Source organism: Podarcis erhardii, assembly GCF_964252035.2.
Source record: "Podarcis erhardii genome assembly, chromosome: 9".
Classification (NCBI taxonomy): domain Eukaryota; kingdom Metazoa; phylum Chordata; class Lepidosauria; order Squamata; family Lacertidae; genus Podarcis; species Podarcis erhardii.
In genome coordinates, this window is record NC_138512.1 from 29,247,335 (window position 1) to 29,268,993 (window position 21,659).

The 21,659-nt window shown below is 44.2% G+C and overlaps 1 protein-coding gene across 2 annotated transcripts in view; it reads left to right on the forward strand.

Annotated features, from left to right (window-relative positions):
- The first annotated feature begins 12,712 nt into the window (after positions 1-12,712).
- ACSL1 (acyl-CoA synthetase long chain family member 1) overlaps positions 12,713-21,659 on the forward strand; it is a 34,919-nt gene continuing 25,972 nt past the window's right edge. The window contains exon 1 of one of the 2 annotated variants that reach the window (XM_081875764.1): positions 12,713-12,968. In XM_081875764.1, the coding sequence (XP_081731890.1) occupies positions 12,774-12,968 (195 nt within the window). In that variant the 5' untranslated portion in view covers positions 12,713-12,773. The remainder of the gene's footprint in view (positions 12,969-21,659) is intronic. The other variant, XM_081875763.1, reaches the window with a different exon arrangement.

Here is a 21,659-nt window from a genome sequence, read left to right on the forward strand (position 1 = left end):
CAGACTTTTTTTGTGAGTGAAGCTTAAGAGAACATTGGGTTGTTTTCCACTAAGTCCTACTTGGAGCAGACGCATAAAAATCAATGGACTACATTGTGTTGTTGTTTAGTCATTTAGTCGTGTCCGACTCTTTGTGACCCCATGGACCAGAGCACACCAGGCACTCCTGTCTTCCACTGCCTCCCACAGTTTGGTCAGACTCATGTTAGTAGCTTCGAGGACACTATCAAACCATCTCGTCCCCTGTCGTCCCCTTCTCCTTGTGCCCTCCATCTTTCCCAACATCAGGGTCATTTCCAGGGAGTCTTCTCTTCTCATGAGGTGGCCAAAGTACTGGAGCCTCAGCTTCAGGATCTGTCCTTCCAGTGAGCACTCAGGGCTGATTTCCTTCAGAATGGAGAGGTTTACTGAGAAGTAATTCAGCGGCAAATGTGCAGTCAAAGAACACTCTCTTTCCCCCCATATAAAAAGGGTGGTAGGTTTGTTTCATTTATTTGGGGGGTAAGCACTGAAGTGATGCTGCTTCCTAGGATTTGTTCTCCCAGGCCACAGATCCCATGGAACTCATGGAGACATGCTTCTGAGTAGACCCGTGTAGAACCGCCCTGTTAAGCCGGGTGCTTGACGGTGTAAGGGGTGTGCGCACGTTTTTCTTTTTGTTTGTTTTGGCTTGCTCTTGCTTCTTAAAGGGCTTAATTTTGATGGATGCTTGGTTCTTCCAGAGAACCTGTTTTTTCCTCTGAGCCGGTCTCATTCCACAGAACATGTGATGCAATAAATCAGTTTCCAGAGGGGCAGTTGCGCTGAACTAACCCTTCCTTACAACAACAACAACAACAACAACAACAACAAGCAGCGAGGTGGCGCGCAGCGGAGTCTCGCGCCACCTTTTAATTATTAGCCGCTTTATGGCGACATCAGCTTTCGCGGACCAGACCCTCGATCCTTAATGCGCATCCACAGCTAGGTGGCGCGAGCTGCGGTAGCTGGCGGGCAGGCGAGCGCACGCCGTGGGTCCCTTGAGAATGCGCAGAGCGCAGCCCTTCCGCCCGCGCGCAGTCCCTCCCTCCTCTGCAACTCCGAGTTCCAGGCCAACCCCGAACCACTGGCTCTGCCCCGTGGCGCCCTGTGACTGACTGCGCCCGGCCTTCCTCCTCGTCCTCGTCCTCCCAAATTCCGATTGGCTGTGGGCGCAAAGGAGAGGACGCCGCCTGGTTGGCTGGCCAGCCTCCTGAGGGTCCTAGTGCCCCAGCTCTCGTTGCGCTTGCAGGGAAGGCGGGCCCGACGCGACGTAGCCACACGCTCTGCTGCTGCCGCTGCCGCCACAGCTCCGGCCGGGGGGTGTTTGGTTTTGTTTCCTTTTTTTCTTTTTTGCGGGCCGCTTAAATAGGACGGGCCGGGCGCTCCAGCTGCAGAGCGCCTCGTCGTCGTAGCCGTCGCCGCAGCCGTCGCCACTTGGCCGGGGGCGAGACGAAAGCAGGTGGGTGAGTCAGCCCGCCAAGACCGGCGCCTGTCATCCCGCAAGGAGAGGCTGTGCCCGGCGCGCGGCGGGAGAAGCTTCCGCGGCCCGCGGGGACTTTCCCGCTTCTTCCCCCGCCTAGAGCCGCTTTCCTCCAGGCGGACCTTTCCTTCCCGGCCGCCGCCGCCGCCTCTGTGGCTGCTGCCGGGAAAGGGGGCGGGGAAGAGGGGGTCGCCCCGGCTCGAGAGCCGCACGTCAGGAAGCTGAAGCTTTCAGCAAGGGGCCTCCCCGCCATACATAGGCCGACTGGAGAGGCGCCGCCGCCGCCGCCACGGTTTGCGGGGACCAGGCGAGCCTTGCCATCGAGCCGAGGTCGGTCGCAGCATCTTCGGGGGGAGGGGAGGCCTTGGCGGGAGGTGGTTTGGGGGAGATGATGGTCCAGGTTGTCTAGGGCTCTGGAGATGGCTGGCACTGGCCTCCTCCGCATGCCGCCCCTGGCGAGACTGAAGGCGCAGATGGACGCAGATTTTCTCATTATGGTGACGGGGAAGTGGTTTGTCTTTTGGACAAGCGTTTGCTGCATTCCGAGGCACTGAATGTCAGGGCAGGGAAAGGGGAGAGTAATCCATTTTTCTCCACCGCACTTGGAATGTGTGCCATTTTTTTATTATTATTATTTGCCACCACGCTAAAACTAGGAGAGCTTTTGCATATGGGCCTGTAAAAAGGTGCAGCTAGCCGGTCAACAATGCTGCCCACTTTACCACTAACTTGCTCTCCCTTGGGCTGACTTCTTATCACATGATGGAACTTTCCTGGCTTGCTTAAGCACCATCAGGGTTTGGTAGAACAGCTCAGTATAAGGATATTGTTATTTGGAGGTGGGTTGTGCCTTGCAGCAGTCCTTGGACAGCTGCCCAACCAGTTGGGATAGGCATGAAATGCTTTTAGGTAAAAGTGTCTAATGGTAGCATTGCTGCAGAAATAGTAATTTATTATGGACCAGGCCATTCTGTTCCCATTTAGGATTGCCATATTTCAAAAAGTAGAAACCAGGACACCCCGAAAGTTGTCAAGCTTTTTTTTTTCAGTGCAGAATATTCAACGGGTTTAGCAATTGAAGTAGGAATCTTCTTCCTTGAGGATAAAAGGCTGTGGCTTCATTTCAATATTTGAACAATGGTGATTAGGCTAACCAGAGCTCATTTGGAAGCATATTCATGGTGTTTTACTGTTGGATATGTGTCAGCTTTGGTTGATGGTCAGATTATTGCTGTGGTGGCTTAATGGTTTAATGTCCTCTATTTTGGGTGCTTGGATAGCTTCTCACAGGTATGTAGAAAGCAGAAAAGAGGACACTTTGGGGGGGTACAAGAGGGAGAAAGGAGGGAGTATGATAAAGGAAAAGGCAGACATAACCCCTATAGTATCACAAATTTGCCTAAGAGTAAAAGATGGAGTAGATACCTTCTGAGCGGATGTTTGCTTGAGTCGTATTGCTTAGTGCAAAGTGGTTCCAAAAGCAGCTTAATGAGACTTGCTGGGGGTTTTTTCAAGGTAGCTCTTAACTACATGCTAAAAAGGTAGCTATAATCCAAAATATACTATATTTTCAGTAAGGTAAAATTAGTCTTTGATCTCTTAGTGGAGTGCTTTTCGAACTAACATTTACTGTCATTACTAAGAGTCCTGTTGTGCTAGAGGGCCTTATGCCACTTGGGTTCCTCACTTTTAAATGCTCTTATGGTGCCAGAAGTGCTGGTACTGTTTCTACTAGTTTGCTTGCCGTAGGACTAGAGTGGTGGCCTTGTTGGGCTTCAACTCCTATCAGCCTCAGCCAGCAAGGCAAACAGCCAGGGATGATGGGTGTTGTGATACACTTTCAGTTGAAAGGATAGCCAGCTTAGTCATGACTTACAGCAGAAATAAAACTTTTGAGGCTAACAAATATTTGGTTCAACAGATTTTTGTCAGTCACCAAGAATGAAGGACTTTAGTCCCAGAAAGCTCATTCCCTAATAAATTGGTCTTTAACAGTGGCAGAACGTATGCCAATGTTGCCCGGGGTGGGCGCATGGGACGTGCCCCTGAGGGGGGCACGTGCCACAGAGGGGGGCACGTGCCACAGTTCAGGATTAGGAGAGGGGTGGAGAAGCTGCTGCCCACTCTTTTCTTTCTCTCACCCAGGGGTGACCCAGGGGTGGAGTTGCGCCAGGTCCAAGCACTGCAGCCAAGGTGTAGCTCCTTCTGGCCAGGATCCGATGAAGGAGCCTACTCTGGGGGCGCCTGTTTGCGTTTGGGGCCACGGCGCGCACACACACACACACACACACCCTCCCATGCTACACCTCTGATCCTTAATGTTTGTTTTCGGTTGTTCTGATAAAATCATACTGTGGTCTACTTTACAGGATTGATGTGAGGATAAAGCAACTATCAAACACTTCGCCAAACTTAAAATGCTATTAAAACAAGTAGAATGGTGCAGAGAATGGTCCAGATGAGTCCACACTCAGTGTGCAGAGCCTATATGTAGCATACTTAGGATCATGGATAACACCTGCCTTTACCCTCCACCCAGGCAAACCTGTCCTAACAGATAGCCACATACTGCATTTGCTGAGGACCCACATGTAAAGTCTGGTTTTTGTAGGTCTGGATATGCTGATTGTGTTCCCAATGCTTTTCTCTTTGATTTTCAGATAGACTTTTTCCAAGATTCCAAACTTGGTCACCCCTTTCTCAATTCAAAAATTGGGAGTAAGCAGGTGGGAGACACATTTCATTTTGCTTGTTCCTTATTTATCAGTTTTACATTTATATCCATTCCACCTTTCATCCAAGGAACTCAAGGTGGCACCCACGCACCCACTTTCCCCCATGTTATTCTTGCAACCACCCTGTGAGGTATGTTAGATTGAGAGACTGTGAATGACCCAAGGTTACACAGGAACCTTTGTGCCTGAGTGGGTGACTTTTACCCTGATCTCCCAGGTCTTAGTCCATTTAATATCCTTCTACTTTATTCCACATTCTGGAAAGAATGTGGAACATATAAATGAATAAGCTGGGAAAGGAGAATAATATATTTCCATAGGTTTGGAAACTTATGGGGTCCCTTTTTAGCAGGCCTGTGTGGATCACCAATTCCAGCCTTCGTTTCTAACCAATTCAGACTGCAATCCTGCAAACACCTATCGGGAAGCAAACCCTATGGGATTCTGAGTAACATACAGTTACTGTGGCATGAATCTGCACAAACAATTCTGAACCAAGTTAGGTGCTCAGTATTTATATAACTGCGGTGTTTGAGCATCTACTGTTTCCTTGAAAAGGAGCATAAAAGAGAGGGCCAGAACAGTTAATAGACACGCAGCTTTTTTCTCCCATTAGAGAAGCAGCTGCGACAGCAAGGACCTCTTCTGAACCAAAGAAAGACATTTTTCAGTTTAGTTACCGTAGGTGTTTGTAAAACTGCAATGATTTGCAAGGAAGGAAGGAAGATGGGGGAAAATCAGTGACCTCCTAGATGCCCTGCCAGGTCCAGTGACCAACAAAATTTTGGTGAAAACCAAAATTATACTAGCTGTTAAATTGTTGTGCTATATAAATGTGCCTGAGGAGACCAAGATTTGCCCATCAAGTACTATATACTTGTAGACTTTTGGAAGCAATATAGGTGCTCAAATTTATCCACAGCTAAGTTACAAATAGATTACTTGAGAAAAAACATTTAAAAGTAGGAATACGCTAAAACAAAATGTATCATGAAAATAACAGTGCAATCCCACTCTATTGAATTCCCTATTTAAGACCTGTTGAATTCAATGAAGCTTCTCCCAGGTAAGAGGGTTAGGACTTGTGGCCTTAACTATGTGTTTGTTGCATAACTATACCACTTAAGACTGCAGGTAGGGTATAAACCTTCTACATTTAGCAAGCTAACATGCAGAGCAAAAGGTCCTAGCTGTGTAACAGGGCGCCAGTTGATCTCTTTGTAGAAAATGTGCGGAATGTTAAGATGAGTAGAGTAGCATTTCGGCAGGTAGTTCATTCACAAGTAATGCCTTTTTTGTTACGATGATGTTGACTCTGAAGTACCTATTTCTCAAGGTTATGACATTAATTCTCTAGAAGTCATGTTTGCTTGTGTCTAATGAGGTGTTGTCCAGATGCTGGCTTGAGAGAACATAATTTGCAGCTCAGTAACCTGGAATTCTGAAGCAACACACAGCCAGGGTCTGATTGTGCTATTTGCTGAAACACTTGTAGTCACTGTAAAGATACACAAGACTTACTGCCATTTTAAATTGTTGGGAATTATGAAGACATGAGTTAGGTTGTATCTAGGTTATGAAGCTGTAAGAAACTAAAACAAGTTAACTTCTGTATTCATCCGCAAACTAACGTTTAAAGTGCTCTCCAAACTTTGTTTCAGCAGCAATGGAGATTATACTTGCTTTCAGGCAAGAAAAAAGAAACCTTGTGGCTAAGATCTCTGCTTAGTTATAGATGTTTCTTTAGATGTTACACATGGTAACAAAACTAGAAAGAAAGAAATCACACAGGGACAACCAGGGGCTCTGCTGAGAACAAGTATATCAATGTTGAACAGCATTGAGGGTTGGGGCATTTGTAGCTTATTAATACAAACCCTTTGTGTAGCGCAAGGGTGTGCTTGTCACACTTTTCTCCTGGCAAAGAAAGAAAAGTATCAGGAAAGTTACACGGAATACAGAAATCTTCGTATTTTTTTGAGAATGATCTCTGCTTCAGAAAGCTAGACTTTGTTTCTTGAAATTGCTTGGGTAGATTAGTGAATTCCAGTGATACTATTTTAAGACTATCTGCATGGGTTGCTAGATAGAATGATGCTCAGTGTTTAGCAATGCATTGTCTCATAAGCTCCATTGCTAAGCCTTCATTGAATTTTAGGGCAGTGGATTTTTTTCCTGCTCAAGGCAGAACTTGACCACAGTCAATTCTAACTTTCTTGCTCCATCTTGTGAATGCTGAAACATTTATATATGTTATTTAAATATCACTTAAATTTCCACACATATGATCTCCACTGTTGCTACCCAAATGCCTTGGTACCAGCTGAAAAAATGCCTGTGTAGACCAAACCATAAATGGCTACTTGGAACTGCTGTTTTACCAGCCTTCCAGACCATGGACCTGAATGCTTGGCTGCTGCTCTTTGTTGAGTGTTAACCTAAATTGAGTAACACTGGCTGATTCATTAATCACTGTCAAAATAATGTTTCTGATCTGTTTCATTTTCCGTTTCCCCTTTGTGCTATTAAGCAATAAATGGACTTCTGCCAGACTATTGGGATGTTTTTTTCTGACTTACATTCTGCAGAAGTAATAGAAAAACTATTTCATTTGCACTGAGAATTGTTTTAGCTAGCTTGATGCCTATTTTAAGACACACCAATGTCTTAATGTGGCTTAGAACAGATTTCTCAAATATGACCACCTGCATTTGTTTTTTAAAAAGATTAAGTGTTCCAAAGGGAACCAAAACATGAGCAAAAGTTTCCATTTCAACCAGTAGATTCATGTTGATTAAGCATTTCTTCACCCCAAAGATAAGATGGGCTGAATTGGAACTTTAAATGGGGGACTTGCACAGCTTCTAGTAGCCCCATGTAGGTAGAACTGACTCTAGTAACAGAGCAATGCCTCTGATTAAGCAACTCATGCGATTATTTTTCCCCTCAATCAAACAGCAGAGTGGGAGGGAGAGAGGCTATTGGCTGCTGGGTTCTAACGCTATAATGAAGAAGTTGACAGTTGCCCTCGAACGATGTCTGCCTATTGGCAGACAAAAGGAGAACATTCTGCCTTCTGTAAATAGATTATTGTACTTGCTGGTAGAGGAGGAGGAGCTAGGAATGGCTGCATTCAGCCAACTTGGCTGACTTCCACAAAGCTGAGTTCAGCTGGAAAGACCACATCTTGGCTGATTCAGTATTTTCCTTATTCATGTGTCAAGGAGCTTTTGGCTGGCTTGAAGCTTAGCATTTATTAACTGAGCATGTTATAAGACAAGGACAGAAACCTGCATGCACTCTCTTCTAAAGCTAAATCTTTTGGGTGTCATTTGACTAATTTATACTTGGAGGAGACGTATTGAGATCAGTGAATTTAAGTTAGTAATAACTGACTGGGTCAAATAGCACCCTTTACTCTCTAAGTAATGACCATATTATATTTAAAGGGAGAGTTGAATTCTACCATATACACAAGATGCTAGTCCTGTCCCACATATAAAGTATGTGTTATCTGGATGTAATATCTAGGATATTGTCCTTATCCTCGATGGGCTTCAATATTACATATGCCTGCAAAAATGTTTTACTTCCTTAGCTCTTGGGTGTAGAACTGAAGTATAATCCTGTTTGCTATATATCAAGTACTGTATATTATAATGTTAATACAACATACAAAACTATGTACCTTTGACTGGTTAATTCTACAACATGAGGCAGCTGAAGATCATCCCCAAGTAGAAACTATAAACCTGGAAGTGCAATTCAGCATGGACTCACGCTGCTTCAGTCTAATCTAGAGTTCACTGTTAATACAGACATCACAGAAGCTCTTTGGATACTGGCTTATCCATGGCAAGTTGGATTTTGTGTTTTCTGACTGAAGTGCTGTTAAATCTTATTGGCTCCTAAACTTGACACAATGGGAGCTAAATTTAGATGTAAAAGGGTTTCCCAATAATTTCATAATACGCTTAAACTTAAGTCTGAAATAGGAATTGAAAATTCAGGGAGCTATAGTTCCAAATGGAAGTATTAAGGAGAATATTTCTCAAAATATGGGAAGTATATAACAGCCTTAGATGACCTATCTCTGCATAAGGTACATCTAGCTTATTGGCGTGGCTTTTACAGGTGCTAAATAAGTTGACTGTATTTAATCTCTTTTAAAAACGTCACATTGCTCTTTATCATATGGTCTTAAGTGTTATTTTAATGGCAAATTGGCATGCGTGTTCTGTTGCACACCAACTCCCACATACAAAAAGGTGGGGCAAAAACAAAATCAGCAGCAGTACCAGTTGAACTAGGGCTTACTTTTAATAAGGAATGTAGACACAGTTCAGGAAACAAGTTGGTGTAGATTTTTGGCATGTTGCATGTACAAAAGGGTGCAAGTCAAAGGATATGATGGCTTGATTTGAAGGCTTTGAAAAAAGATCTTGCACCCAAAATATGAAAGAGCTGGGTGAATTTTGGGGGGGGGGGGTAAATTGACTGTGGTAAGTCTTTACAGTATGTATAAGAATAACTTGGCATTCATGTAGTGATCAAAGCATATTTTGTTTCTGTAAACCTTCCCAACTATGATGCAAGCTAGACTGGTTTTCTTGCCATATTGCAGAGGACAGCAATGAGACTTCGAGTATACTGGCTTGATATTTATTTATTTATTTATTAGAGAAGAGCCTGGGGGGCTTCAGCTGGTAGCATCCTGCCTTACAGCTTGTGCTTCTTAACTCCTGCACTATGCAAACAGTCTTGGCCTTCTGAGGCTTTCAAATTAATCTGCTCATTTTGCTGACACTATTATTGCTAGGCCAGCCTTTGAACTAAGGGGGAAAGGCATGATAGACTGGAGAGGGAGGCAGAGGCTGAAAGGCACAGCAATCAGATGACCTTAAGTCGTGCACATCACTTTGGACCCTGCTTCCATCAGATCAATAAATTGTTCCAGAGAAGCTCAGGTTAATCAGAAGTTTCCCAGCACCTTCTTATGGAGAACATTGGTGGCAAATGAGCTTTTCTGAAAGACTGCGCACCACTATTGCTCTTCTGATCTACAGTCATACCTCATGTTACGTTTGCTTCAGGTTGTGCGTTTTCAGGTTGCGTCCTGCGGCGACACGGAATTACCGGAAAGGGTTACTTCCAGGTTTCGCCGCTCACACAGACGTGCAAAATGACATCACGTGCATGTGCAGAAGCGGTGAATCACGACCTGCACGTGCAGATGTGGGTTGTGTTCTTTTCAGGTTGCGAACGGGGCTCCAGAATGGATCCCGTTCGCAACCAGAGGTACCACTTTACTGAACGGCTGCAGAAGAGTGTGAGGTGTGTTCTAGGCTGTGCTAGGCTGAGTAGGTCTAGTCAGCCACCGCTTGAACACTTGGAATATGCAGCCTAGAACAGTCAGCAGAATCCTCTGCAATTTGCATGTGGTCTGGCAGCAGACAAACCGATGTGGAAAGTGTTCACTGAAGGCAGTCTGAAAACCACTGCCCTAGTGAAAGATTAGATGCCTATATCAAACGCCCACAGTACAATTTATCACACTCTCAGCTGAAAGACTGTCAGTAGCATATTTTTGTCTACTGCATACAAATAGCTGTCAAGGTGTGCAAAGTGATGTGCCAAATAAGCTTTGTTGGACTACATAATGCTGAGGTATCCATGCCTTGTAAGTTAGATACATGCTAAAATTTGAGATAAGAAACTCAGCAACTATTTAAAGATGAATCAAGAGGAAAAGTGAATGTCTCCTGTTAATCAAATCAACACTTGCTTCACCACCAATGTATGCTGATAAAACACATCTATGGTATTTTTATGTGCAAAAGCTTGGGCTGCTCAAATGCACAGGAAAATAGCTTTCTGCATGCTTAAGAACAGGAGTCTGCAAAGCTTTTGTGGCTTGGGCCGGTTCATGTTCCCGCAGATGACGCAGTGAGCCGGAGTGCGCTCGCACACACGAATGTGCAAACACTATTTCCGGTGCTCCTTCCAGTGCGGAGGAGGCATGCACAGCTTCCCATTGGCTGCAGGAGCTTCCTGTAGCCAATGGGAAGCTGGCCAGTGTTGCGGAAGGCGGTCCCGCTCTGCTCTGTGCTGGTTTAGTGCGGCGCATGGGAGCTGACTGAGCGGGCAGCAGGGGCCCATGGGCCAGTTAAATGACCCCCATGGGCCACTTGTGGCATATGGGCCTTAGGTTACCGACCCCAGCTTAAGAATAACAAAGCAACAAAATAGTGGTAAAAAGAACAGCATTGTTTTGCATATTTTATTTGGACTCTGTGGCTGGCTTAGTGCTAACACACACAAACAAACAACCCCCAAATATTTAAAACATGTACAGTAGTACCTTGGGTTAAGAATTCATTCCGGAGGTCTGTTCTTAACCTGAAACTGTTCTTAACCTGAGGTACTACTTTAGTTAATGGAGCCTCCTGCTGCTACCTGGAGCACGATTTCTGTTCTCATCCTGAAGCAAAGTTCTTAACCCAAGGTACTATTTCTGGGTTAGCTGAGTCTGTAACCTGAAGCGTCTGTAACCCGAGGTACCACTATACTCTAGAAGCAAACCAAAAGAGCAATACCTCCTTGAAGCAATTCTACTTAGAGCAACCCTTACCTTTTGACCTTGGTTTTGAATGTTAAGGCAGCATGTAAACACCTGATTGCTTCCTCCTATCAAGTGCAGCAGAGAGATTAGGTGGCAAGACAGGGTTAATGTAAGCCTTTAAAAGGGGCCTCTTTGACAACCTGCATGAAGTAGTTGTGCAACCAAGTTGGCTATGGTCACACTGAAATTCTTTATTGTGTGCAAAGAGCAGGCCAGTCCCGTATCAGCCTGCCCGATACACTGTGCCCTTTGTTGGAGGTGAAGTGGGTGGCAAACATTTTCCGTTGCGGCACTCCATTTTGAGAACTCTCTCTTGCAAGGCTTGCTTGGCCCTCTGCATTGCCATATTTTTGACACCCAGAAAAACCCTCCCAGACCTTTTAGAATCTTTTCCAGTCTTCAGAAGACGTGGCCTAACTGATGTTTTTACGTACAGTTTTGTTGTTTTCAGAACCATTGTCACTGTGCCCTATATTAAATTTTGTAAACGGCGGACCATAAATAAAAGGTAGTACAAAAATCCTTATATGAGCTAGTGGGCATGGCTCATGAACATCAACATTTTGTCCCTGGCACTTGCCCATTGGCATGCCTAGGGCTGCAGAGCTGATCATCAGGCTTTGCCCTTACACTGGAGAAACTGCCGGATAAACCCCCCCCCCCATATTTTTTTTAGCTTCAAACCCAATTGCAGCTCTGTCCTATTTGAGTGATTTTTTTCTGGGTATATTAGTAGGTAAGCTGACAATGCTACTCTATAACTGCCCTTGCTTATCACAGCCGGAAAAGGCATTTATACGCAATGACAAATGGATCCAGCATTCACAAGCTTAGTCTTAAGAGCCTGGCTCGAAATGAGCTTGCGTTGCCTTTTCCCACAACTACATTCATAATACTGTATCTCCTTCCCGGTATAGTAAAACTGTCTTCATCTTGACTGCCTTGTTCCAAAAACCCCACAAGCTTCTGCAAACAAACTCTCCACGCTGACACGTTCTCTCCCGCCCGCCCCCCTTTGAAAAGCCTTTTTGTCAGCCTTCCTCTGGTGATAGGAATGAGCTGATGATGGGCATTAATGAATGTCACTGCCAGTTGTGAGTTTCTGAGGCAAACATTGTTTGCTTCCTAGCCTGCCACCCTCTGTGTTCAGTGGGGTGACTCCGTGCTCTCTTTCCATTGGCCCTCCTTCTCTTAGAGCTAAGTATGGACTGTGCCTGCTAGTTACCTTTGCCCTAGTGGGCAGAAACTTATTAAGTGTAGTCACGTGAATCGTGTCCTGAGGGACCTTGGTGTGGAGGGAAGTGTCAGCTGAGCAGGCACAGCAGGGCTTTTAAAAAAGGAAAAAGGAAAAGAAAGGGCTGTTCCTACTCTGCAGTGTTTGCTGGGGATTTAAAGGGACCATTAGGATAACAATACAAGCTTAGTTAAGAGAATTTTTATACACAACTTAGGCTAGCTTGCACTCTAAAAGCACTGGAGAAAAACAGGGAGGAAAACAAGGCACTTAAAAAAAATATAGCTGCCATGGAAGAGAAAGGAAAGGAACTACTGGCTCTTCCAGCAAATTCTCCATTTTCCAAAAGCAGAAGAATACAGCAAGAATGTATTTTGCAAACTTTGGGCACTATGGCTAACAAAGTGTGGCACCTGCCAACAGCTGCCTTAACAAAGAAACAGAAATGTTAAACGTAGTACCTTTGCGTGTTCAAAATCTCTTGCCTTTCTGGAAGAGGGCAAGTGGCAAGAATGCAGATGTTTCCAGCTTTGTATGGTGGTAGAGCATGAGAATAGCTGCATCTCCCTCTCTAGGGGGGGAAGGGGGTTCTTTGATAACACGTTGGGTTCACAACTTTTCTTTTTTGTCAACAGATTGCTGCATTTAAAAAAAAAAAAAAAACAAGGACAAGAGATCACAATGCAAGCTCATGAATTGTTTAGGCATCTGCGAATGCCAGAACTTGGTGACGTAAGGCAGTACGTGCGCACTCTCCCAACAAACACGCTGATGGGATTCGGTGCTTTTGCAGCTCTCACAACTTACTGGTACGCCACAAGACCCAGAGCTCTGAAGCCACCATGTGATTTAGCAATGCAGTCTGTGGAGGTGGAGGTAAGGAATCGCTGTCTTTCATCCCTTGCGTATTTACTTGCAAGATTAGCATAGCATGTTTCATAAAGGGGTTTTTTAAGCTGTTCTGTGATGCAATTATTGGATTAAGGCATTGCTTTGAATCTGGTTGCATGTGCCAACGTGCCACCCACAGTTCATACCAGTCACATTCCTTTTGTCCCCAGAGCATATAGTTCTGTTGCAGCATTTTATATAGCTTTCTCATATTGATTGCAGCAGGCAATTGTGGCAAGGTCTAGGAAGTGTGCAAAGGGAATGACTGCATCATGTGCTCAGGAGCGAGGGCTAGGGAGCTATGCAAGGCAGAAAAACTACATGTTGGAGTAGGCTTGGTTCAAAGCATCCATTGATTTCTGAGATGTAAACAGCTCAGAACCTTTTCTGCAGCCATGTAGGTTTGAAATAGATACTTTTCTAAAGCAATGGTGAGGAACCTTTCTGGCTGGGTGTGCCAGATCCTTATCTCTCCCTACCCCTGCTGGCAAAGTTCGGCAGGTGGCTTATACTGATACTGTTGTCAATGTACCCTCTGATATTTCACAGTGCTGCTGTAGCACTGTGTTGCCCTCCTTAGGCCAACTACAGTAACCACAGATGGTTAGTTTCCAGTTGAACAGGGATAATGTGCACTGTTTATTTAATTTATCTCTAAATCTCCCTCCATCTTCCAGGATCCCAGGGCAATTTACAGCATGCACATTAAAACAACAATAAAACCATTCATAAATCAGCAATTCAGATAATACAACCATACAATTAAAACAACTATGTCGCATCAGACAACTTCACTTTCAGCTGGTCTCACCAAATCAGTTTCAGTAACTGAGGTTCATGAATTATTCATTTTATTTAGGTGCATTTGCATAATAACACAATTAATAGTAAATTGCTAATAAAACCACATGCAAAACAAAGTGTGCCTCTTCTGTGTTGTTCCCCTAAAAAAAGCTCAACTCTTTTGCCCTGCACCCCCAAAACAGGGCTCTCCTTCTTTAAAAAAAAGCTCAACCTGAACCCCCCCAAAAGGGGGTAGATCACGGCCAGTTTTTAACTCTGTGAGTAGATCACAGTCTTTTGGGACTTGGCCACCCCTGCTTTAGAGGATAGTTTCTCTTTGTGCTTTCTCCTTCCCTGGCTGTCTGGCCTGGTTCCAATCCAGGCTCATTCTTGCAGTCAAAATATCCCATACAGTCCAATACAAGTGTGAAATAAAGGTCAGTAGCAATTTCCTCTACGAGCAGCTTTAACAAGCAGCTTTGAGCAAGGGGCCTGGGTAGGCTTTCACTATCCTAGTTGCCCCAGACATGACCCTTGGCAAACTTCTTTGCATTTTCTACATCTTGTGCCAAGCATAGCTATTTGTGAATTAGGAGGCCATCTTTCCATATAGACAGAAATTTTCCATCTACACGGTCCCTCTGGCATTCCCTTTTCTGTTTAAGTACATGTTCAGGGATTGTGGGGATTTCTTCCAGCCCTACAGGTTTTGGGGGTGAGGTCCGGCATTGTTGCGCTGTGATACAGGCAATCACCAGACCACAGGTAACAAAACATTTTGAACACAGAGATGCAAAACATTGTGATTAGACAAGGCACCTGAAAATTATACTTGATTAGCTGTACTGAATTTCTTTAAATACTCTCCTGTCATTAGTTGTACAGTATATGCATCTAGTTAGATCCATGTGCAATTTCATTGTGTTGATGACTTTGTTTTCTGCATATGCTATTAAATTTTTTGGTTCACTCATTCATTTTCATGTTAATGATATTGGTCATTAATTATTGGTCACTGTGTAGTGTGGATCTTTATTTTTACACTATTCTTAGGAATTGCATGTTTTCATTCTTTTATACACCATACCCTGACCAGCCAAAGAGGAATTTTGTAATGTTTTGTAATGTTGTAAGTATTTTAATAAAATAAATCTGAAACAGCCTAATTGAAATGAGCTTGATCTCTTGCCGCAGTATACTGGAGCAATACTTTTCAGGCTCATGGCATTAAAACTGATTGTGTGGATAAATAAAAACCTTGTGCTGAACTGGCTCATACTTCGCTTTGTCTAGCAAACTATTATCCTGGATAAACTGGGGTGTTTTTGCTGAATAGGAACTGCTAACTTAGGTCTGATAAGGTATTAGTAGGGTCCTTTTCAAAAAGTCAACAGATCTTGCCTATTATATTTTCCAGAGTGCTTGGGAATAATTCTTGCAAATGAAAATCCATTATTATCTGTTGCTATTTCATTGTACTTGCTGCAAAACCAATTTGATGTGTATGGAAAAGTACCGTATTTTTTGCACCGTAACACTCACTTTTTTCCTCCTAGAAAGTAAGGGGAAATGTCTGTGCGTGTTATGGAGGGAATGCCTACGGATGGCATGCCTACGGATTTTCCTCCTCTAAAAACTACGTGCGTGTTATGGTTGGGAGCGTGTTATAGAGCGAAAAATACGGTATACAGTGGTGCCTCGCAAGACGAAATTAATTCGTTCCGCAAGTCTCTTCGTCTTGCGAGTTTTTCGTCTTGCGATGCACGGTTTTCCATAGGAATGCATTGAAAATCAATTAATGCGTTCCTATGGAAACCGCCTTCCCCCGACCTCTTCTGGCGGGCGGCATTTTAAAATCGCCCAGGACAGCGGAGGACTTCTCCGCTGTCCGGGCGATTTAAAAGCCCCTGGGAAGGCAAGCGGGGGGACAAAGACTTTTGCCCCCCCCCCTGCCTTCAGAAGAGGTCCAGGACAGGCTTCGCGGACCTCTCCGCAAGCAGCGGGAGCGCTCCTTGCGGAGAGTTGCCAGCGCGCCCAGGCTTCGCGGCCCCGCCGCCCGGCTTCGGGACATCGTTCCGATGCCAGGCGGCGCGGGGAGGCTTTCCCGCCCCGAAGCCGGGCGGCGGGGGGAGGCGTTCCCGCCCCGCCGCTCGGCTTCGGGACATCGTTCCGATGCCGGGCGGCGGGGGGAGACTTTCCCGCCCCGCCGCCCGGCATCGGGGCATCGTTCCGATGCCGGGCGGCGGGGGGAGACTTTCCCGCCCCGCCGCCCGGCATCGGGGCATCGTTCCGATGCCGGGCGGCGGGGGGAGGCGTTCCCGCCTCGCCGCCCGGCATCGGGGCATCCTTCCGAAGCCCAGCGGCGGGAGGAGGTGTCCCCGCCCCGCCGCCAGGCTTCGGAGGAGGTCCGAGGACAGCGGGGAAGACGAGCTGCGCTTCCCCACTGTCCCGGAGATTTCCCTATGGGCTGTCGTCTTGCGAAGCAAGCCCATAGGGAAATTCGTCTTGCGAAGCGCCTCCAAAACGGAAAACCCTTTCGTCTAGCGGGTTTTCCGTCTTGCGAGGCGTTCGTCTTGCGGGGCACCACTGTATCTGGTTTATGGATTTTGAGTACACTTTGTACCTTGAAATTAAACTCTGATCGGGACTTCATTTTCTTTATCAATTGATAGGTCTGGAAGTCACTGTTCTTGAGAAGACCACTATTTCTGAGTGCAGGGAAAATAATTGAGAGTTGAGGTGTGGGTATGTGCTTGCTTCTGGTTCTAGTCCTCATAGACTTCAACAATAATTCCTTCAAGTTTAGGTTAAGTATATCTGAATAAGTACTCCAGTAGATGGCAAGGAATAAATGAGGATGTAGGTCTTGCACTTCTAATAATTATGAATTTTAACAGGTTCTGTTCTTTTCCTATTAGTGTCATTAAAAAAGAAAGGCTCACATCTGATGGAAATCCAGTATTTAAGGCATGCACATTAAAGCCATCACTAGTAGTATCAAATGAAATAATGAGCTTCTATCAGACAATGTTTATTTAAAACAAAAGGAAAAAATCTGGCTGTTCTTGGTTTTTGCAACTCTTGCTCCTACTAGGTGACACTTCCTTAATGGGCCCAGGGTGACCAGTCATCACAGGCCGGAAGGATTACCTTATATCCCATAGGATCACTCACATGCCCAACTTGTACTGACCTTACACCGTGATCAGATGTAAATGTTTGACTCTACTAGCCAAACAAGAAGCATATTTGTGTTTGCTTCCGTGGAGTAACTACCAATTCTTTCTGGAAAATTCTTGGAACTTAGCTGCAAATAAATTGATTTTTTTTTTTAATGCTAGTGCACACATATGGCCAAACAGAAATAGCTTCACCATTTTCTCCAGGAGCTTGTGAATTTCGGCTTGTGCAAACCATAACCCTGCTCCAGAGGATCTAATGCCACACTGAACTTCAGAGGCAGCGTCCTCTGTGGTCCAGGGTCAGAGACAATCCTCTGCTCCAAAGTCTGGAGAAGCTTCTCCCCTTCTCACTGCTTACAATTCAAGCAGCAGCCAGTGCTTCCTGCAGAAGCACCCACTTCTGCCCACCAATTGCCCTCTCCCCAATTAGGCTGGAAGAGACTAACATTCTGCTTGCAGAATGTTACCCTATATGAAAGACATGTGTGCTGCAGGGTTAAAGGCTTTAGCTTATATCCATAGATATTACATCCATCCTCCTTCCTTCCTTCCTTCCTTCCTTCCTTCCTTCCTTCCTTTATTATTTCAAGGTCCTCTGAGCTGCAAACCAATATTTGTTATAGCAACCAGTTGGTGTCTGTGGGTTTTTTGGGGGGAAATGTCTGAAATGCAACACAGAATTTTGTTACTTTAAACCATGACATAGCCTAATGGAGGAGAGAGAACAAAGCCACATCTTCTAAAATCCCCATTTTTCACAATTGCTGCTGTTAAGACAGCCTGCCCTTCTGTGCTCTAATGTTCCTATAAATCCTAGTTTGAAGTCCCTTTGGGCCTCCTTTTCCCAGCATGTCATGGTTCCTTGTCATGGTTTTGCAACTGGGGTGCTGATTTTAACAGAGCCACCTCATGGCAGTCTTTCAAAAGAGCGGCTGGTAATGCTGACACTATTTCCATAACCTAATAAACCGGTAGCTGGAAAATAGCTGTTGCAAAATACCAAGTTTCTGATGGTTAGTGGGTGGCTGGCAATCTGGGCACTGCTGGCTTGGGTTGTGTGCTCTCCTTAAATCAACAAGAGCTTGCTCACAGCTGACAACACAATAGCTTCCTCAGGCATACATCCAAGGATCCTTTCACTCCAGAGAAGCGTGCCTGCAACAAAAGAGTCTTGAGAACTACCGGCACTTCTGCCATTCTTCTCCCAACCTCTTTCAGTGAAGCCGCTGGCTGACAGCAGGCCAATTGCTGTAGTTCAGGCATAGGCAAACTTGGCCCGCCTATGCCTGCTGTAGTTCCCCTCCCTCCTTCCACTGCCAGTAAACTAGGTGCTGGAATATTATGCTGTAAAGCAGCATGCAAAATTCCATGTGCACAATGAGAGCTGCAGTGGTCTCTCAAGAGCCTGAGTTGGGAATTAGTTTAGATTTTTCCTCTTGCTATGAATTTTAGGGGAAGGGTATATAACAGTGGTAGAGCATCTCCTTTGAGGGTAGAAGGTCTCAGGCTCGATCGCCGGCGTCTCCAAATAAGATCCTTTGTCTGAAGTTCTGGCAAGCCGCAAGGGTCTGACTTAACGTTGTGTATGCATTAAAACGCAGCAAGGTCCACCCCCCCACCTCCCATTGCCTTTAAAATCACATCTGCACATGATTGTACACATTTGTACAGTTGGATGTGTTTCCAAGTCAAGTGCTGCCTGCCCACACCAGTGGGCGGAGAGGGGGAGTGGTTGTCCTCATACGTTTGCAAATTGGATTGAAATTGGTTTGGGGGAAACAACATAAAAACGCAGTATCTCTCAAGGAACTTCAGGACAGATGTGGATTGTGGCTAACGTGTGTACACTGCTTCACAAACCCAGCAGTGGGATCACACTGGATGTTGAGTAAATAGCCTTGTGTACACTGTATATTTTTTTAAAAAAGATATTTATTAAAGTTTAACAATTACAAAAAAATATAGTAATAAAAAAGATTATCCAGTATTTTCATATATTTATCTTTCATTTACTTATTTCCATGACTTCCTCGCGCCTCGCTTTTTGTATTCTTAATTCATAATTGTTTCAGCAAGTCCTTTCCCTCTTTCTCAGATTTTGTTCTATAATTTATCTTAACGCAGTTTAACCTTAAATTTTACACTTTAACCCATTAACAATCCATTTTAACATAATTCTTTATAACCTTTCTGCTAAGACCATGTAAGTTCATTCCAGCATCTTTCTAACATTCATTAATTTTACAATGTTTTTTTAAATATACTCTAATTTTTTTCCAATCTTCTTCCATCGACTCTTCTCCCTGGTCTCGGATTCTGCCAGTCATTTCCACCATTTCCATATAGTCCATCAGTTTCATCTGCCATTCTTCCCTGGTGGGTAAATCTTGCGTCTTCCAGTACTTTGCAATAAGTATTCTTGCTGCTGTTGTGGCATACATAAAAAACGTTCTATCTTTCTTTGACACCAATTGGCCAACCATGCCCAGAAGCAAGGCCTCTGTTTTCTTCATAAAGGTATATTTAAATACCTTTTTCATTTCATTATAAATCATCTCCCAGAATGCCTTAATCTTTGGGCATGTCCACCAAAGGTGAAAGAAAGTACCTTCTGTCTCCTTACATTTCCAGCATTTATTATCAGGCAAATGGTAAATTTTTGCAAGCTTGACTGGTGTTATGTACCACCTATAGATCATTTTCATTAAATTCTCTTTTAAGGCATTACATGCCATAAATTTCATACCAGTGGTCCATAGCTGTTCCCAGTCAGCCATCATAATATTATGTCCAACATCTTGTGCCCATTTAATCATAGCAGATTTCACCGTTTCATCTTGAGTATTCCATTTCAACAGCAAGTTATACATTCTTGACAAATTCTTGACTTTAGAGTCTAGCAGTTCTCTTGTGTACACTGTATAAGGCAGCTTCCTATGTTACTACGTTTGGCAGTCTTATGAAAGCTCATCCTTTCTGAGCTTCACCTCACCCCCATTTCTCCTACCGATACACCTTTAAAAGGTGGCAGCGAGGATTTCTGTATGAAGTACTGGACTTAGGAAGTTTAAATGCCACGTATTCACTTGCTAGAGAGTTTTTCTTTATCAGCACTGCTTCGTGCCATAAACCAGAGTCTGTAGGGCAGTTATTCTCCAGCTAGCTTGTATGGATGCAAGCTTCTGTCTAAAGAACAATGGGATGTGGTTAACTTTGATTATCCTGCTTATATTTTAAGATAAAAAGCCATGCAGACCTGAGGCATTTTTTTATGGTACTGTGTACAGTTACACCTTAAAATTATGGATACAGCACATGTGTATGATACAGATAGTGATCTTTCAAGGAACCACAACCACTTCTACCACCTTGGGACAAATTCAGGTTTGCTATTGCTGCTTCATCTTCATTGTCGTTTTATTATTTATACCCCGCCCATCTGGCTGGGTTGCCCCAGCCACTCTGGGCAGCTTCCAATACATATAAGATCACAATATGATGTCAGACATTAAAAGCTTCCTGATACAGGACTGCCTTCAGATGTCTTATAAAAGTTGTGTAGTTATTTATCTCCTTGACATCTGATAGGAGGGCGTTACACAGGGAGGGTGCCACTGCCGAGAAGGCCCTCTGCCTGGTTTCCTGTAACTTCACTTCTCACAATAATGTGTGAAATGGCCCTAAGCAGCAAGGTAAATGAGAACGTAGGAAGAAAGCCTGCAAGCTTCTCATTGAGTAGAGAGCACTTTGCCATCAATTAGTCATATGTGTTAGATAGGAATGATGCAACTAAAGCATTTCTTATTTGAGGCATTTCTTATCTTGGGGTTTTTTGGTTGCTGGGATAGTGAGTGATCATGATCACAAGACATCCACTTACAAAGCAGGCCTTCACTGAAGAGTATAGTATTCTATAATGATGACGAGGAGCTTCTAGTTCATAAAATGTCACTTTGAAAACTTGATCAGCTGACTAATTCTTTCAATGAAACTTTCATGTAAAACTCAAGTAGTATTTTATATTGATGTCTGTTCTTGACTAAGAAACTCTGTGTGAGAACTAGTTTGAAACCAGCTGAACCAGTTTTACAATGAAAAATTCTTTTCCTGAGCGAGCTGTTTGTAAACACACCAAAAAGGTGCTTCCAGACAATTACCTTCTTTGCAAGGTGAGCAGTGTGTATTACAGTGGAAAGGGGTTAAAATACACGCTGTACAAATGTTTAGGGCACAGGTGCAATTCTTATACTTTAATAATGCACTAAAGAGAAATCTGGTTTCTGAGACAGCTTTTGTCAGTGGTTGTAAAGCAGGTGTGAGAAACTTTTGGTCCTCTAGATGTTGCTGAACTACAATTCCCATCAGCCCTAGCAAGCATGGCCAGTAGTCAGGGGTGATGGGAATTGTAGTTCAGCATCATCTGGAGTGCATTACATTGGCTACCACTGCCTTGGAACAAGGCAATTGCAAAAGATGATACAGTTATTGCAGCATAATGTTAGACTTTTCTCAACTTTGGTCTAGTTTAAGTGGAAATGAGAAACCAACCTGTTGCAGTGACTCATTGACCTTGTAGTATGTAGAGCAGGAGTTGCCAATGTGATGTCCACAAACACACATGTCCCCCATCCCCTTTGATGTTAGGCTTGAAAGAAGCATTTTGTTTAGCAATGGAATAGGTTGTGGTGTGTGTGTGTGTTGCCCACAATAG